General features: G+C 40.7%; 1 protein-coding gene across 2 annotated transcripts; it reads right to left on the reverse strand.

Annotated features, from left to right (window-relative positions):
- Positions 1-236: 236 nt before the first annotated feature.
- Positions 237-13,583, reverse strand: NAE1 (NEDD8 activating enzyme E1 subunit 1). Of its 2 annotated transcripts, XM_059857769.1 has the most exons (20): positions 13,426-13,583; positions 11,488-11,591; positions 11,336-11,396; positions 10,426-10,456; positions 9,759-9,830; positions 9,380-9,459; positions 8,706-8,815; positions 8,259-8,368; positions 7,604-7,666; positions 7,304-7,367; positions 6,157-6,248; positions 4,847-4,906; positions 4,626-4,759; positions 4,399-4,474; positions 4,111-4,150; positions 3,062-3,148; positions 2,043-2,135; positions 1,590-1,704; positions 1,465-1,514; positions 237-502 (listed from the first exon to the last, which is right to left on the reverse strand). In XM_059857769.1, exons 1-20 carry the CDS (start codon positions 13,479-13,481, stop codon positions 393-395), a joined length of 1,608 nt encoding a protein of 535 aa, XP_059713752.1. In that variant the 5' UTR covers positions 13,482-13,583; the 3' UTR covers positions 237-392. The 2 variants fall into 2 exon arrangements, with proteins under 2 accessions (XP_059713752.1, XP_059713753.1); XM_059857770.1 differs by lacking the exons at positions 11,336-11,396; positions 13,426-13,583.
- Positions 13,584-18,448: the final 4,865 nt, after the last annotated feature.

An 18,448-nucleotide genomic window follows, 5' to 3' on the forward strand; every position in this document is an offset into this window, starting at 1 on the left:
TCTTATCCTTTTGTGCCTCCTCCCCACTCAAGCCGATGAGCAGCTTTTTTATTAAAAAAAATGCAGTTCTGCTGCCAACAAGATAAGCCAATTTGCAAATGCAACTTACCCTGCCAAAACCAGCTACTGCCTTTTTCTCTCAGAGATGAGTCAAAAAATTCTAGATTTTAAAGAATTGTCAGGATATAGTATGTTTTTATTTGTCCTCAGGAAACAATAATGACACAAGAAGATAATTACAAATAAAGAAACTTTAATTGGCAGGTAATACAGAACAGAACAGTCCAGTCAGTGGTAGAACATCACAATATTTACAGAACTGTAAATACTGTAAAAACTGTAAATACAGCAGCAGCAGCAGCGCCTGGAGGCATTGAATTCAAGAGCTTATCCTACAGCTGGAAAGTTGCTGACGTCTGTGACATTCCACTGTAAATAAAGGTGTTATTAAAAATTACAAACTGCCCTGTAATGACTTTGATAACTTCCTGTGCAGCAGCTCCTGCAAAAGAGAAAAAAAAAACAGAAGGCAGTTAGCAGGTTGTATTTAAACAACAGTAAAATAACGTTACTTACCTAGAAGGCCCTACACTGGAATTATTTCAGAAGTGCCTGACAAATCTCCTAGGAGGCAAAAATGCCCTTCAGTACTTCCCAATATAAAAGATCAAAAAGCTGCTACTTCAAAAGTTAGCTTTGCATACACTTTCTCTCCACGTACAGACACACAGAATAAAAACGGGTGAGCAGACAGACCCATGCAAGTTGCAACCTGTCTCATCTGAGAAGCTGAATTAAAAAAAAAAAAAAAGTAAAATTTAACTGCAAAATAAACTGAAGGGTCATTTCAGTGTGTTCCCTCTGAGTTTTCCTGTAGTAAGAAACATTCTGTAACTTCTTCAGAAATTACCTTTATGTATACCAAATTTTGCTTTATCAGAAAAAAAATCCTACATATGCAGAATATAATACAAAATCTTCAGCACTGCATGAAGCCAAATAAAGAAGATAAGTGAATCGATATATCAATTTGGGGCATCCTTTAAAATATATCTGCAGGTCAAATGAAGGTAAGAATCCAAGATTACTTATATTTCATAGATCTTTAACATATGTGTACTATGTTAAAATAAGATATGTACCGCACTAATTTTAAAATTATATAATAATCACTTTCTTTTTAAAAAAATTAAGCCTATTTCCAGCATTTCATTTCTTAACACATTTTTAAGCTTGAAGAGTTTATTGTTTTTGAAATTTATTTATTTTACTGATTCTAAGCCTTGGTGCACTCACTTACTCTGTATGTACTATAAGAGGTCACATCTGGAGAGTGAAGGGAGGATTGTGCCCTACTGCCATCTGTGACTGCAGCCTTTGCTCTGAGAGTTCAGAGTAATTAAGGCAGCAGAGCTGTGGCTGAGCAGGCTGCTGTTTGTGTGGCCCTGGGAGTGTCACCCTTACCTCCCATGAAGGCAGCAACAGCGTGAGGCTCGGCAGCTCCGTAGCGACAACTGCACAGAAAAGGAACAGTCACAAACTGCCCGGCAGTTTTACCACCAAAGCCACACCTCAAAAACAACACTTACAACTCCTGCACATAGTCATCTTTCACCACTACAGACAGCCCATGTTCTTGCAGGAAACCAGTAAGGCATGATTTTAGCTTTTTAATATCATCTTCCACCTGGTAGTTGTAGACACCTGGAAAACAAATCAACTGTTTCATCACACAACTGCAACATCACAGTCAAAGCTAATGGGTTTAAATGGCAGCCTAATTATTTTGTTTTCCTAAAGTTTTTAAGCCAATTACTGTGTTTTAGAACTAGACAAATAATAATTGAATATTCTGTTGATGCTTCTCATGATAGACAATTAACTGCATAGCTGAACTGATTCATAGTCCAAACAACCCATTAATGAGATATTACTATTGAAACAAAACCACAACTAATGTTCTTGCAGTTTATAACTTGAACTACAGTAACTATTGGACTTTATACATTTTTGAAGATACGAAGTAACTGGTATTAACATACCTGGGTATCTGCCATGCTGCTTGTAAAACCTATTGACAGCCCTCAGCATCAAGTACAACACTATTTCACTGTCAGGGTTATCCATATGGGAAACTGAAAACAGCAAGAGAACTAGTTAGCTGGTGCAGACGGAATGCAAAAAGCAATGTTTTGAATTCCCTGAAAACAAATAGTAAAATCTGCAGTAGAAAGAAACCTTAATGAATACAACCTATGACAGAACTTTAATCAAACAGCTGTCAGATACACAATTTTGCCTCCAAAGTTTATGAAAAAAACATATTTTATGTACTTAATATAAACTATTCAGTGAAGAAACTCACATTTCAATTCTGGCAGCTGCTTTAATTTAAATGGCTATTCCTTAGTTATAATTTTAGGATTTGAAACACATGCTTTAAGTATTATCTGTAATGACTGTAATTATAATACAGGTCTTAAATCCCTTACCACACAGCACTGTAGTCTTTGTAAATGCTAACTACTACTTATATCCAGCTCAAAAAAAAAAAAAAGAAAAAAAAAAAGAAAAAAGAAAAGGCAATTAAAAGCAAAAAGCAATTTCAAGTAACTAGTTTGTTAGTTCACATCCTGAAGAGATAAACTGAAAGGGGTCAAGATATTTCTTTTAATTTGGTCAGGTTAAAGCACCTTTTCAGCTCTGTCAGAAATAACTGACGTACAGAAAAGAGAAGTTTGAAAAAAAACCAGGGTTTTATTTATAGAGCCCTACAAGTAAAATCCACAAGAAAACAAAAGTTGAAATATGCATCAATCTGTAAGGTCATTTTCGAAATTTCAAAATCAAATTCAACATTCTAGACCTAAATCTCCACAACTGTAGCTGAGAGACATATTCCTTATACTAAGAACTTATTTTAATTCACCAAAGACTTTGTGACATTCCAAATGAAAAAACTGCATAATGCAACAGAACATGTACCTTATATTTCCTTTACCTCACCAAACCATTCCAAGTTGGAAATGCAGTGAGGTTTGTGGCAAGCAGCAGTACTTACTGATTGCATCCCTGCTGCAGGAGTTGGGGCTGTGCTCCTCAGCCAGCGAGCGGCAGCGTACCACGCGCAGGAAGGCGGCGTTGCTGCCTGGCACGGGGACAAGGAGAGATTGCCCCGTCAGTGCCACCACTCACCACAACTCTGTCTCACTGCCATGTGACATGGGAAAGGCTACAACCCAACAGCATTTCACTCAACACTTCCCTGTTTCTTCTCAGCTTGCAGTAATAAAAGCCTGTTTAACTACCTTTAGGTCTACAGTCAGGAGAGTTTTAGGGAAATCCTTCGTGCTCATGTGGAATCTCCATGTATCTGCAGGGTTAATGTAACAGCTACACCACAGCAATTCACCAGTCCAGCCACCATGTTTCCCTCTTCCAGGCAGCAAATCAACATGGTTCTTTCCATCTTCCACTACATCTAACAAACACTGCCTCATGTGTTCTCAATTAGTATTTTAACAACAAAGCCATGAGCTGGAAAAGGTCATTTTCCAGCATTATTGCTATGGATCAACCCAGGTTGCAATTACAACAGAAAAAGGAGCAACTGGGAGGCTCCCAAATGCTTTTACCAATGCAGGGCAGCATGCTCTTGGCTCTGTGCTTACAGGGGAGCTTTCCAGCTCTGCGGAGCCTCAGCCAGGCTGCTGCTGGAGATGTGTACACACCCAGGAAAGACACAGCCTGAAGTGCCATCAGCTGAGTTACAACTTTTCAGACTACCTCAAGTCTGCAGACCCCACACTCTGAAACCAATGGCCCAGCATGAACAGGAGTGCTAAGGTACTCATCACAGAAAGCAGAGGGCAGCTGCTCCCTGTTGTTTGGAGTGAAAAGATATATCATTTTAAAGCCAACCTCTACAGACCCACTCCTGAGAGATGCTGAACATCTGCTACTTCTCATGAAAATGAGGGATGCAAACCACTTAGTACTTACTTAAAAATTCAAATATTGACTTACTGCTTAATAACTACATGATCATTCAAAAGTTTTTGATTATTTGATCATTTGCATAAACTCAGAACAGAATCCAAGCATACTCACAGAACAATTTCAATTCTCTCTCTGAAATAGACTCAGGTGCCTAAAAGAGAGAATATATGCATTCCAGTACACACAATGGCCAGAGAATTCCTGCTTTCACATATATATTAATATATTTATTGTGAAATAACTAGTTACTAATGTACCAAAAAAAACCTGTCTTAAATTGTAAAGAATATATCCCTGTATGCATTTTACTTTTATACGATCAAACCAAATTCATAAATAAAGCAGATACTTCACAGATACTTAATTCCATTAAAAGAATGGCCATAGGTTTGCACTCACCTTGCCCAGGGACTGTAACAATTTAGCAGCATGGCTCCCCACAGCAGCAGTATCCTTCTTTGCTTTTTCACGGTATCTGGTAATAATGAAGAGGTAAATAATTACAACAGAAAGCCATCAACTCCACATTGAAGGCATTCTTTTTTTTTTTTGTTGTTTCACATTATAAAGACAAAATATAAGCCGCATGAATGGTAGTGAGCTCCCTCAAGGAGCTGTCTACTTACACATTTTGCAATTTGATGAATTTACTGGAGTCTGCCATCATATCAGGAATGGTGCCCCGGACAGGCAAGCTTCCTTGCCCTTCATTTGCCACAAATTCCTTTAAAGCTCGAACCAAAATCCAGAAGGAAGATGACTACAAAAGCACGAGACACAGTCATGTACACAGATGTTATTAACAATGCTTTTTCTACATTTAAGTCTTATCCTTAACTACTCATACCTGCTCCGTTAGTTTTAGGCAGCAATCATCATTAAAAAGCTCTTCAATGCCTCTTGGAATCTATGAAAATAAATAAATTGGGTTGGTAATTCTTTGACTTTTGATTTCTTTAATTATCTCATCACTCACTACATAGGTGAGCCAACTCCAAGTGACCTCAGAGTTTCACAGCAAATCTCTGAATCCTAAACAGTCAGTGCTGCTCAGACACATTTCAACCAGGAGCCCTGCCCAAGAGCAAGGCAATGCTTCTGAACAAGATCAATGGCACAAACAAAATCTCATCTGACTTCCATCTTTGACAGAGAAGATTTAAAGAGCTGCAGCAGTAACTGCCCACCCTGCCTGGTAGGGCAGAGCAGCCAAAAGGCCAGGGAAGGGGAATGGGGCTACAAAAGTCAGTGTGTTGGTCAGAATCCTTAACTGCTGCAGGTCAGTCTGCCACATAAACTCAAATAATATTAATATCCTGGGCCATGTCTTGTAGTGGCTTGGATGACAGCACCTGCTGCTTCCTTGGGAGACTTAACATGACCATCATGCAAGGAAGGATCCAAGCACAGTTCAAAACAAAAGAACATAATCTAAGAAGAATCATAAAATGTGCTTTTGCCCTATGTAGTCTTTGCAGTTTACCCCAGATGAGAAACTAAAGAAATCAGAGCTGAATTTTAAACCATGAGTTATGAGGTCAGGCTTATTTAAGAAACAATGAAAACATCACTTGTAATGCTTTTAGGCTTAACCAGTTTATGAAGGGAATTTTGTAGAAAGTTTCTTCAAGAGGAAAGAAGTGAATTTATTGTATCAGGAGTCCCATGCAGCCTTTCAGTTCTATAGAGAGTAACTAGTACAGCCCCTGGCTTCAATACAGCACAATTTCAGTAAGTGCTCTCAGCTTCTCTCACACCAGTGTATTTAAATCAGCATCAGCCACACCTCTCACTGCTAAATCCTTGCAATTGTACCCAGCCCTTCAGAGTTTTTTACAGACTAAACTGTAGAAGTCAGACAAGAATTCACTGATGCACTCTGGTTGCTGACTCATTCTAGACTCGAATTCAAGTCTGCAGGAGGGAAATGCAGATTTCTTGCAAGAGCAAGGGAGTAAGAGAATTTCCATAAGCTACATTTCCAGCCAGTCTAGGTCTATTTAACTACAAAATTTCAGTTCTAACATTATAGTAATCCTGTTTTAGCTAAATACAAATGTTACAAATGCAATTTCTGTCCTAAAACTGAATAATATATTCTGAGAAAATGAGGCAGTTGAAATTGCTTCAATTTTATCACAGAAATGTTGATTTTACCTCTGTACGATTTAATGCTGTATTCACATTTTTTATAGCTTCCTCAAAGTTTTCCTCATCTTCTGGGGTGCCATTTTCATTCTTTAGGATACCTTATTGAAAAAAAAAATTAAAACACAACTGTTTGAATTACATCTCATCATTTATGTCTTACCAACAGAGCTGGCTGTGGATGTACTTGTGGCATATCTGCTACCAGCAAAAAAATGAAAAATAAATCACAAGAAAAAAGATCAGATGTAATTATAAAGCTAACTTCATCTAAATTCTGCATATGATTTAATTTCCTGAAATGTTAAATAGAAATTACTCAGCACAAAAGCACTGGGTTTTTTGTGTAAGAAGGACATAATGAAGTTTCATAGGCACTAAATTAACAATTCAACTCTCCTTCCCATGCCAGTCATATTTTGCTGGGGTTTTTGGATCAAATTTGGCAAATACTTATGAACCCACAGAACAAGCCAGCCCAAGAAAGGGCCTCCACTATAAATCTGACATAACCAAAGGTAATTACTACAGATCTGCTCCTTATCACAGCTTGGGGATGAGGACCTCTTCAAACTTGCCCACAGGCCATCTTCAAGTAAGGAAATACCAAAAATCCAGTCAATGGTGTTTTTCTATGAGAATTTAAGACAACGCATATAGATCTTAAAAATGCCACATGAATTTTAGCACCCTAAAAAGGCATTGGACTGAAACCCCTGCAAAATGAAATCATTCACACACTGGTTACAGTGCAGTTAGTGCTACAGAACCTAGCCAAGCAGAGGTGAATGATTACCAAGTGTCCGATGGGTAAATGGACACACCCAATACTTGCAGAATAACAATTCCAGTGTCAAAAGCCATTTGCTTTCCTCTTTATAACATTTTTAACAGAATTTTCTCTTAAGGCCTTTGCTCCCACCCAAATCAAAACACACTGGATCTTAGGATAAAAAATTGACAACAAACATTTATAAGCAAGTCTGGCATCTAAAGATCCACCTGTACAAAACAATCATTTAGCAGAAGAATCATACAGTATATACCAGCATATCTTTCATAAATTAAACTTGAGAGAACCAAGGATTACTTTTCAGGTACCACCTTGTATCTATTTCTGCCAGTGGGAACAAGGGACCCCTGGGACATGGATTACCTTGCCGAATCAGTTCTTTGAAGGCTTCTTTCTCTTTGTAACTCTTAGGCAACTGTTCACTTTTCTAAATTTAAAAAACACAAAGAGATTTTTGTCTTTAAAATGCCTATTACTAAGCTTACTGTGTTCAGACTGCTGAACTCCAGGAGTCTGTCAATGCTCACACATTCACTTGTATTTCAATTAGTAATTTCTTTTTATGATTCCACCTTGTTTTTTTAATGTTACACACTGCCAAAACAATTAATTGCTTCAGAAAAGAGAGACCAATAATAGTAATAACAAAGTTTTGCAACATACCTCATTGAACCATTTTGTGAGATACTTGGCTACAATCACAATCCATGGGGTGTGGCTGTGGTCCTGTAATTGAACAGTGGAGAAATCTTTGTCAGGTTGAGAAAAGATAAAAAATAGGAAACAAATTAAAAATTTATTTTTAATGTAAACTCCAAATATCCTTTCCACTACTCTAAAGACAAAGGACATGTTCCAGATTTTGATTCAGCCAAAATGTTCTCTAAGTATTATAAAAGAAATTATCAAATTATTATTACTTTATTTAAAAAAGGGTGAGCCAAGTTCTCCAGTATTTTTCTGGAGTGAAACTTATGCTATGCACAAACACCCACTGTGCAAAGCTCTGCAACAGTAGGTTAACTATAAAAATTAAAAAACAAATTCCAGAAGAGGGTGTGAGGGGGTATTCAATCTAACAAAAGATCAAGTTATCCAAGAATACTCCTTGATTCCTAAGACCCCCACCTGCTTAAGATTTAAATAGACTGCAACATTTGGAGCAGAGGCAAAAATAGTTCCTCGTGACTGATTCTAGAGTTGATTCTATTCAGATGAGACTTGGCACCAGAGTCATCTGCCAAGAGCCATTTCACAGGATCCCTGCGCTGTATATCTGCATCTGCCCTGGGGAGCACAGTGCAAACCACACGCCAACCTTTTTGTCCATATGCTCCAGGTCGTAATCCTGAACGTGCTCTGTCAGTTCTGGAAACGGTCTGTCCAGTCTCAGATCTTCTAACATATTGTCAGGGTGAGATTCAACAACTGTGAAAAAATGACACAACTCATTTCTCAGCTTTATGTCTGGTCTTCAAAACAGAGCTACACAAATACAGGATCACCTGCTACTTTCAGTGATCATATACTTATTCTCAAAGTAAATGTTCTGTGTAAGTCACCCATAATGTCAGGATAATCTCCAGTTCTATTTGTTGCAGTCCATAATCCCTATGCATTCCTAAAAGAATGCAAACTACCTCAGACTTAACAAATACTAAATGTGTCACAAGATTAAAAAAGACAAACAAAAACCCCAAAGAGACATAAGTTATTGAAGCTTTAAACCTTCCAGAGAAGTCTTTACCTCAGCAAACCCTCTAACCTGTATGTTCTTTAATCACGACTCTCATGTAACCAACCAGCCCATAGGTCCTGCAGACCAGCAGAGGAATGTTGGAATTCCAGAGAACTTCAGCCAAGCGCAACAATGTACTGTAAGAAAAAACATCCTTTTTTCAGATCTACAGAAGACAGCATTTAACTATAAAGTTAACTCCTGCACCAGTTACTCTGTGAAAGAGCCCTCTCAGAAAACTTCTCTAATATCATCATGATCCTAAGCATGTAAGGTGATCGATTTCATACAGGAAATTACAGTGAGTTGAAAAAATATTCATCCATTACCTTACTTAAGTCTCATTCCACCCTCCCAAATGCTCCAACTATCAAATAAAAAGCTTCAATGAGTTGTGAGATAGAAATAAAGAATTAGATCCATGTGTTGCAGAGTCCTAACTTTGAGCAGAGGCAATTCCCATCAGAGGAGGAAAAAGGTCTCTAGAAAATACCATCACTGGCTGTAATTTTCCTTCACAATGACAGAGTTCTGTTCTGCTTAAGTTTTTCTGCAAGGAAGTGCCTGTGCATAAATGCACACACACACATATATATACACAGACACACACACACACACACATATATATATATATATATATATATAAATATAAACCTGCTTTTACAACTGAATGAAAAAATTCAATCTTAGGTAATTCTTACCTTTCTGGCAGTTGTGTTGCAACCACTAAGTTAAACCGATTAAAAAAGGAAGGGTCATTGTCTAAAAGCTTTTCTGGACTCTAAACAGGGGGAAAAAAAAATGTCAGGGAACACTGAAAATTTCTGAGCACAGAGCAAGTCTGCTGAATATGAAGTGTTAAGTGAAAGTTATAAAATTAAGATGAAGTTAGAAAATAGTGTTTGAAATACATGAAGTGATTTTTTTGTTTGAAATACATACAAATGATTTATCTTTCTCAAATGCTGTTTTATCCTGAATCTATATAAACTGCAACATCACAAAGCAACACGGAGCTGTTATTTCAGGTTTTTATCGCACTGTATAATACACACATAGTACAAATTTAGGAAGACAAACCTCTTCAACAAAGTTTCCAGAAACATCACTATTCAATTCCTGCAAGAGCTCCATGGCACTCTGGGCACGATTCTGTTTCAGAGCAATCAGAATGAAATGTAGTTTACACAGTGTATGAGTACTACATAATGCCAAACCAAGCAATACCAACAAAACAACCCCAGAAAACACCCCACCACAAAGCTCATTTATAAGCTAAGGCTCCTTACTCCAAGCCTTGCTCATCTGAAGCAAAAATGCATCCCAAAATAGCAGGCACTTCGTTTGAGAGCATTTTCTTGTGAGACAGCTATTTCCTAATTTCCAGTTTCATTACAGAATTTGCAGGAGTTATCTATGCCTCTCATACTCTCTGTTTTTGTGGGTTTTTTTTTCCCCATTCACCTCTCTACTCTTAGCTTAACTCCTTCAACCACAATGGTCTTATACCTCATCCTTCCATAGATTTTAATCATAAGCTCTTCATTTTTTTCTATTCAATCTTGCCACAACTGAGTTTATCTTCTCATTCATGAGCAACTAAAAATAAACACGGGGAATTCTGTTAAAGAATAAACAAACTTTAACTATACACGTATGCTTTTGGCATTATTCATAATACCACGTTTAAATACTCAACATTTCCATGCTTTCAATACATGTAAACTGACATTTATTATCTCCTTACCTGACCAATATGGCTTTTTTGTAGAAAGAAACTGAAAAGGAGACAAGAGAAAATTACATGTGAATTTTTAGTCTGAAGAAAAAATGGTACTGAAGTTACAGTTTGTTCTGCAGAATATGCTGCTCTCATGCACAACAAACCACTTTCCCCTTTAAATCTGCTTTTTCTCATCACTGTTGTATTCTCCTCAGAAACAGTTTCTTAAGAAAGCTTTTCAATTCCCAAGCCATAAATGTGAAATACAGGACATGCCAAACTTCTCTAGAAGGCAGGATCATGCTGCAGGTTCTTTCTTACCAGGCTACTCAAAGACTCACTGGCACTGATTTCCTCATAAAATGGAATATCCTTCCCCCTCACATAACCCCTGTAGGTATCTATGCACACCATAACAGAGCTTGATCAAGAATCAGTATTCAAATAATTTTTACAGGATTTGCAGACATTTTCTTACATTTTCCCCTGCTGCACAGAGCCCTTCAAAGCTATGAAAGACAACAGATGCCTAGCAGTCACAGTTGCACAATGACTAGTAAAATTAAGTCTTGTGCATCACCAGAATTAGGGAAAATATACTGAACCACACTGAAACACTAGCACGGTCATAGCTCAAGACTACATCAAACAAGTTAACTTTCAATATTTTAATAATGAGTCCTTATAAACTTGCTGTGTGAAACAAACAGACCTGTAAGGTCCAAACCCAGCAAGTAAAATAATTTAGCAGCTAGTACCAAAATGATGCTGTGCATGCTGTTTTGTCACCACCTCCAAACCCACAGAAGACCTAGAGAAACACAGAGTGGCTTTTAAAAGAATCTTACAGGGCTTCTTAGCAAATATAGAGATGGAACTACCTATGAAACGCTGTCACTTGTCAATTTGTAACTGAAATCAATAAAAAACCTACTTATTTCCAACATCTTCTCCAGAGACTCGATTCCCATCGACAATTGTAAACGAACCAATACCTTTGGGGGAAAAAAACCTCCTATGAATAACTTGGCATCATCAAGCTGTCAGATAGATCACAAAGAAGAGACAGAAGCAATACCTACTGACCTGGCAGCACCAAGTTTTTGAGTATTTCAGTTCCTGTTGCTGTTGCATTTATCACGCAAACATGGGCAGATTCCAACGCTTCTTGGCCATGGTCACCCCACAGTCTGCATTGGGAGGGATACCAAAAGGCAATGAAGCTATTTTACTTCAGATTGCATAGCCAATATAAACAAATAACAACCAAAAAATAAAAAAGACAAATGGCATGCTGCTGTCCATTCACTGCTGAGGACCTAAACAGCACTACCCAAAATAAACATCCTTAAGGAAACTTACTGTGAAAACAGACTTTCCAAAGAGCAGTTTCCCTGACATTTCATCTTCTCCAACTTTACGCCATATGCATGCACACACCTCTTTCTCTTGGAACATTAACATTTTAAAAACCAGCAAGGGTTAAAGCAGTCCTTGCCCAAATTTTGTCCTAATGCCGAACATTCTGTTTTTCCCAACTTTTATAATAAATAATAGAATTTTATATGTATTTTTAAAAATTTCATCAAAACACACAAGAGACAGAAATCAGTCTTGCTGAGTCTGGTACTTCAGACCCCTAGAAAATAGCACGGAGGCTGAGGTCAGGCTGGGACAGTCCTGGGTCACACGCCCTGCTGATTTCACTGGGGTAGTAACTCACAGAATTTTTAGGGTTGGAAGGGACCTCTGGAGGTCACCCAGTCCAAGCCCTGCCCAGGCAGGGTCACCTGGAGCAGGTGACCCAGGAGTGTGTCCAGGTAGGTTTGGAAAGTCCCAGAGAGGGAGACTCCACAGCCTCCCTGGGCATCAGCTCCAGGGCTCTGCCCCCTCCAGGAAAACAAGTTCTTCCTCATGCTGGGATGAAATTTTTTGTGTTTTAGTTTATGGCCATTGCTCCTTGTCCTGCTGCTAGGCATCACTCAAGAGTCTTGCCCCACCCTCTTACACCCACTTTTGAGATATTTCTATGCATTGATGAGATCCCCTCTCAGTCTTCTCTGGGCCAACCAGGTCCAGCAGTCTCTCCTCACCAGAGGTGCTCCAGATCCCAAATTTTTCTGTGCCCTCCACAGGACCCTCTCCAGCAGCTCCTTGTGGAAACTTAACAGCTGCACTGCAGACAGACAGTCCTAACTCTGGTGCCATTACCCCTCCCTGGTAACTCAGATCTTTTCTGCCCTTTCACAGAACCCAAGAATGGATCAGCCTGGAGGGGCCCACAGGGGCTGCTCTGGTGCCACCTCCCTGCTCCAGCAGGGCCATCCCAGAGCACAGGGCACAGCAGTGTGTCCCTGTGGCTCTGCAATGTCCCCAGGGAGGAGACTGCACAGCCTCTGTGCACCATCTGCTCAGGGCTGGCACTGCCCAGGGCAGCAGTTCTGCCTCCTGGGCAGGGGCAGCTCCTGGGCTCAGGCCCTGCCCGTGGCTCTGGGGCCATGGCTGGGCCCGGAGCAGAGCCCGGCTCCATCTCTTCAGCACACCCCCCTTTATATATTCATGTAAATACAGAGAGATATACATAATATCAATATTTAGAATATAGATATATTATATACTTATACAAATAATTTATATATCTTATAAAAACGTACATAAGTACCTACGTAGATATATATATATATGTGTGTGTGTGCGTGTATCTCTATCCCCCTTAGTGTATACACTTAAAATTATGTATGCATATACATACATACATATATATATATATATATATTTGCCCCTAAATCTATACTGTTATTTTATTGCATATCCACTGTCCGTGTGCCGGTAGAGCCCTCACGGCCCCGGCGGTCGGACACAGCTCCTGCTCCCCGCGGCTCTGCCCGGCCCGGCGCGGCCGCGGGGGCCTGTCCCTGGCGCGGCGCCGAGCGGGCCCGTGTCCGCCTCGGGCCGCCGGAGGCGCGGCCCCGCTCCCCGCTCGGTCGGAGCCGGTCCGTGCCGGTCCGTGCCCTCCCGCGGTACCTGAGCTGGCGGTCGTAGCGCTGCTCCTTGAGGCCGGCCCGGCCCGGCCGCGCCATGGCCGCTGCTCCCGCTGCGCACGCGCGGGGCGGGTCCTGCCCTGCCCTGAGGAGCGGCCCTGGCTGCGGTGCAAGTCCCGGGCCGTATCCCGGCAGCGGCCGCTTCTCTGCCTCTCTCGGCCCTGGCTGCGGTGCCAGTCCCGGGCCGTATCCCGGCAGCGGCCGCTTCTCTGCCTCTCTCGGCCCTGGCTGACAGCAGCACCTGCGCTGCCGGAGGCTTGAAGCCGGCAAGGTCGGTAGCGCCTGGAATTTCCTCACTCACTCTCACCCACCCCGTGTGCACCAGCGCCGCCCCCGCCCTTCCCTGTGCCGCTCCTGGGGACCCCCTCCGCACCATTTGCCGCCACACGAGGCCTCAGAGAAAACTGTATTAAACCCGGCCGTCTGCATATCAAATCATTTCGCCCTAATAATAGTCACAATAGGAGTAAACCTGCCCCCAGCAGCTTTCCTCCTCATCTCAACCCACCCATTGTTTAAAGTAATGTTACTCCTCTGCTCGGGGTCCGTTGTACACAGCCAGAACAGAGAACAAGAGAAATAGGAGGCATACAAAAAATACTTCAAAAAACCATTCCATGCTTAACCACTGGCAATCCAGCCCTCATGGGAACCCCAGTGCTAGCAGGATTCCACTCAAAAGAGCTCATGGAGAGTTTAATCACATCCTACTATGCCTCAGCACTACTCTTAAAATGTGGAGTATGTAAAATTTTGTTAAGAAAATATGTTCTTTGCTGTCTGATCTTTGTAACTTGCAAACCTGATCAACAAGGAGGGAGATTTAATCCGTGAAACAGAGCGGCCAACAAGCTCTAAGTGATGTCCAGCTGTTAGAAACACAACTTCCTGGACAGCAGAATTGCCTTGTCAAGGTTTGGGGCTGGACATGTTCCAATGATCTCAGCCCCGCGGGAGGCTCACAAAGCTCGGGAGAAGGATTTCCACCGATACACGACGAATGCAGAATTCAGCGGCCACGAGGACAAGGAAGAAACAAACCAAGACAACTCAGTGACTGTGTGGAATCAGCTCCGAGCGGATAAAGGGGAATTGCGGCAGGGACGGTCAGGAGCACCAACTCCTGGAGCAGCACACAGGAGAGTAGCGAGCCAGAGGAGGAGAAAGAGAGAGCGTGGCAGTGCTAGCAGGAGAAACGAGACACTCATTATCCAACAGAAGAGAGAATACTAATGAATAAGAGAACTATGTAACCTGTAGCCAATGGACGCTCATGTCTTTGTTTGCTAAAATTTATAAATAGGGAAAAGTACAAATAGTTGGGATGAGTTGGGCTTGATTTGTGGAATACTACCAAGCATGAGGCTTAACAACTCTGAAATAGACAATCAGTGTCTCTCTCAAGTGTGTACTTACTGGCTGTTGCACAATAATGGATCCAACTTATCTGGACAACAGTGCTATTACCAGAATTTATGAACAAAATGGGCATTTCTCTGCATCTCTCGATGCACTTTCTGTATGGACTTTTGAGGCATTTTCAGGCAGACTAAGGCAGAAGCCCTGAAGGTACCTGCAGTCAGAAAAATCTGGTAGGATATATTTTGCAGAGATGTTGCACGTTATTCCTGCTTAGTAGGGAGACAAGAACATATGAAATCTGTTGTGCCTATGTGCTTCTGTATGATGATCTTTCCATCTAGGATCAGCATTGGTTGGACTCTGACAGTTGTTCAAAAAAGAACAATATTCAACACCTTAAAAGATTTCAACCAACATTTCTGCCACTAAGTTTCAACTACAAAAGAGAGGTCCTGAAATACCTGCATTGTTCACACTGATTTGTTAGTCCATATAAAAAGTCCATTATCCTTTTAATCTGCTTCTCTTCAGTAACTTTAGTTTTCTGTATATCTGCTGGAATGATGTGCATTATTACATGGACTGGTTTACATCTTGCAGGTGATGTACTACAAAACACTGCTTCCTCTTTTGTTTCTCATACACGGCATCTCCAGCAAAGTTCATTTTTCAGGCTTTGTTGTTTGCTGTGCCACAGTAAATATTTCCTTTTGCTGTCATGCCAGTGACCATTGCTGGATTTCAGGAAAATTCTGTTTCCCAAAATCAAAAGAAGTCTCCTGTTCTTGCTTTCTACTACACTGCTTAATCTGGACAAACCATAAATTGCAAGAATTAATATTTCAGGCTTAGTTCCAAAATGCAGTTCCTATACCTAGTATAAGGCAGCCAAGTGTGTATAGCTTTAAAAGTCAAAAATAAGTAATATAAAAATGGTGTATGAAGGCTGGGAAAGTTCTAGAGAACCAGGTGCCCCATTCCCCTTTTTCTGCCCCATTTTCCCAAGTGTTCCTGATAAATTCCTTCTGTCCCCTCGACCATCTTGGCCCGTGTTTGTTACAAGCTTCTTCTCTTGCATAGTAGTCTGTGAACTATATGCATGTCCTTTTTGTCCTTTCCTTCTTAATCCCTTCACTTTGGCACCGTGTTTTCATTTTCCCCCAGTGCCAGGAGGAGATTCCCAGCTGAGTTTTTGCCTTAGAAATCTCATGACTCTCAGAAATCTCTGTAGCTGTGGGAGAAGGATGACCACTTTCAGCTCCTAAAGTTCCACTGGCTGCATGAGAATCTCAATATATCAATGTACATATATATGTATATGACCTCAATGTGTCAATATACGTACATATGTGTGTAATCTCAATATGTCAATATATATACAGAAGCCATCACATTTTTGTGTTTGCAGGGAAGAACTTGAGAATTTAAAAGTTGAAATTTCTGTGGTCAACCAAAAAGTGTAGGCAGTCTGTTTTAAAATAAAATAAAATACTAAAAAATACAAAAAGTACCTGGAATGATTGTGCTTTTTATTGTTCAGTGTTGGCAGTACACTGTTCTGCTTATATTTACTGTGTGGAGTATTTTTGTGCAGCTCCTGGGTTCGTTTGAACTGCCTTTAGCACACATGTAAAGAACAGATGCCAGCTCAGAGTAACCCCCTGTGGGAGCTGCCAGCATCTGTGGTGGCAGTGTAAGAGGAGAGAGGAGCTGCCTGGATAAACAGATACTCTGTCAAGAGCCCACAGACAGGCTATGGAGTGATGAATGTTTTATTTAACATTTCATCTGCTCCTACCCATGGTACGTGAGCGGCTTGCAGTGTGCAGCCTGCACCCAAACTGGTGGGATTTCCAACCTGGTTTTGTTGGCATGCAGTGACACACCAGACATGCTGGGGTGCATTAAAGAAGGCACCTGACACCTTGTTCAAATGTGTCACCATTATTAATAATGTCAGCAGATGTAATTGCCAAGTTACTTAATACACTTAGAGTGCCATTGAGCCATTCACCTTGGAACCAAATAATTCTTACTTCATCTTACATACCTTAAAAGGCAGCTCTGCCCCCCCACAGTGATGCAGTAATATTTATCAGAAGCATTATCCTCAAGTGACACCTCCATGTGCAACAACCTCCCAACAATTCCAGACCTGTAGTATTTTACCTTTTTTGAGACATTTTAGAGATTAAAATCCCCAGTTTCCTCAAATCTGCAAAACTTAAATATGTCCAACTTCAATTCAGCATTCCAATCTTATTTGGAGTTTTCTAACCATAATATATAGTCCTTATATATATAGCAATTATATAGCAATTTTAATAAAGGGAGCTCCAATTAACTAATAAAGAAAATTAATTCTATATATAAAGATGGGGAACCTGCAGCATTTGTTGTTAGTTCTGTATCACAACCTGGTGACAGGTTCAGAAGACCCCCTGTATTTGCCCTGGGGTGCTGCTCTGTTCTCTCATCACTGCTGGCAAAGGGGAATAAAACCCTAAGTGAGAAGGCTGGGGAATACAGATTTCTGTTTTATGGCAGCTTGAAGCATCTCACTGTAGTGAATGGAATTATGTCTTCCCATCACTCACTGTGAAGAAGACACTTCTGACATGGTGTGAAGAGCCCAGGAGAAATTTGTGGAAATCATGTCACTTTTAGCTCAGCATTGAAGAAATCCACACCTTGAGCACCTACCACTCTGTTGTTCTCATTTCCATAAGCTCACGAGTGTGATGTAATTGTCCTGGATTCAAACTAGTAAAACAGAACAGAATTACACCATGACTGCACTTTTTGAAGTGATAAATGATAATTTGAGGACAGAATCAGTAAAACCCATTCTTAGAGTCAGCCAATATCCAGAGGTATCAGGGTTACAGAATAACATGACATTTATATAAGCAGCACTGTTACCTTATATTAAAGGAAAATTTAATATTTTCCTCATAAAGAAAGAAGGCTGGCTGGGTTGAAAGCACATAAAATTGTCGTGTACACACTGACTATCATTACTAATGATACATTTTACAAGCTAAAGTTTTATTCAGGCTCTCTTTTCTTTCCCCTCAGGTATTGTCATTCCCCCTTTCCACTTTTCTAAATCCAGCCATTTAAACCTCCATTTTGTGGAGTCTGCTTCCTTCAGGATATTTTCACTTGTCTCAGAGCTCTTCCTGTGCCACATGTTCGTAATCCAGATCTGCACAGACCTTTGTGGGTTTGAGTGAGAAGATAAAATCTGAAGGGGTCGATGGTGCCCAGTGCAGGCTGGGCACTTCAGTGCCCTGTGGGCTCACCTGAGCCCAGTGTTGATGTTTCTCTTGAAAACAGTTGCTCAGCATTCTCTGCCTTGCATGTGGGCTTTCCCAGCTTATGGTCTGCTCTTTTAATGAACAAAATTCCTCTTCCATTTCTTTTCACTGCTGTGTTGGTATTTTTTGTACTTTTCCCTAGAACAGCTTTCCTGACTCTGCATCTGAGTGAGTATTTTAAGGTTCTAATTCCAGTGTTGGGTGCCCACAAGGGCCTGTGTGCCAGACTCTTGGGACATGGCCGTACCCAGTGTCTGTGCCAGGCACCTGAGCAGCTCACAGCAGCTTGACAGGAACAAACTGAGGAGCTGACCTGAGTAAGTC

The sequence above is a fragment of the Haemorhous mexicanus genome, chromosome 12, assembly GCF_027477595.1.
Source record: "Haemorhous mexicanus isolate bHaeMex1 chromosome 12, bHaeMex1.pri, whole genome shotgun sequence".
In the NCBI taxonomy this organism is placed as follows: Eukaryota; Metazoa; Chordata; class Aves; order Passeriformes; family Fringillidae; genus Haemorhous; species Haemorhous mexicanus.

Excerpts from the sequence above, each read along its gene's own strand:
- NAE1 (XM_059857769.1), bottom strand. The coding sequence starts at position 13,481 with ATGGCGCGGCCGGGCCGGGCCGGCCTCAAGGAGCAGCGCTACGACCGC. Across the intron at positions 9,831-10,425 it reads AAAAAAGCCATATTGGTCAG|AATCGTGCCCAGAGTGCCAT; the intron begins GTAAGGAGATAA and ends GCTCTGAAACAG. Across the intron at positions 4,907-6,156 it reads CAGCATTAAATCGTACAGAG|ATTCCAAGAGGCATTGAAGA; the intron begins GTAAAATCAACA and ends TTATTTTCATAG.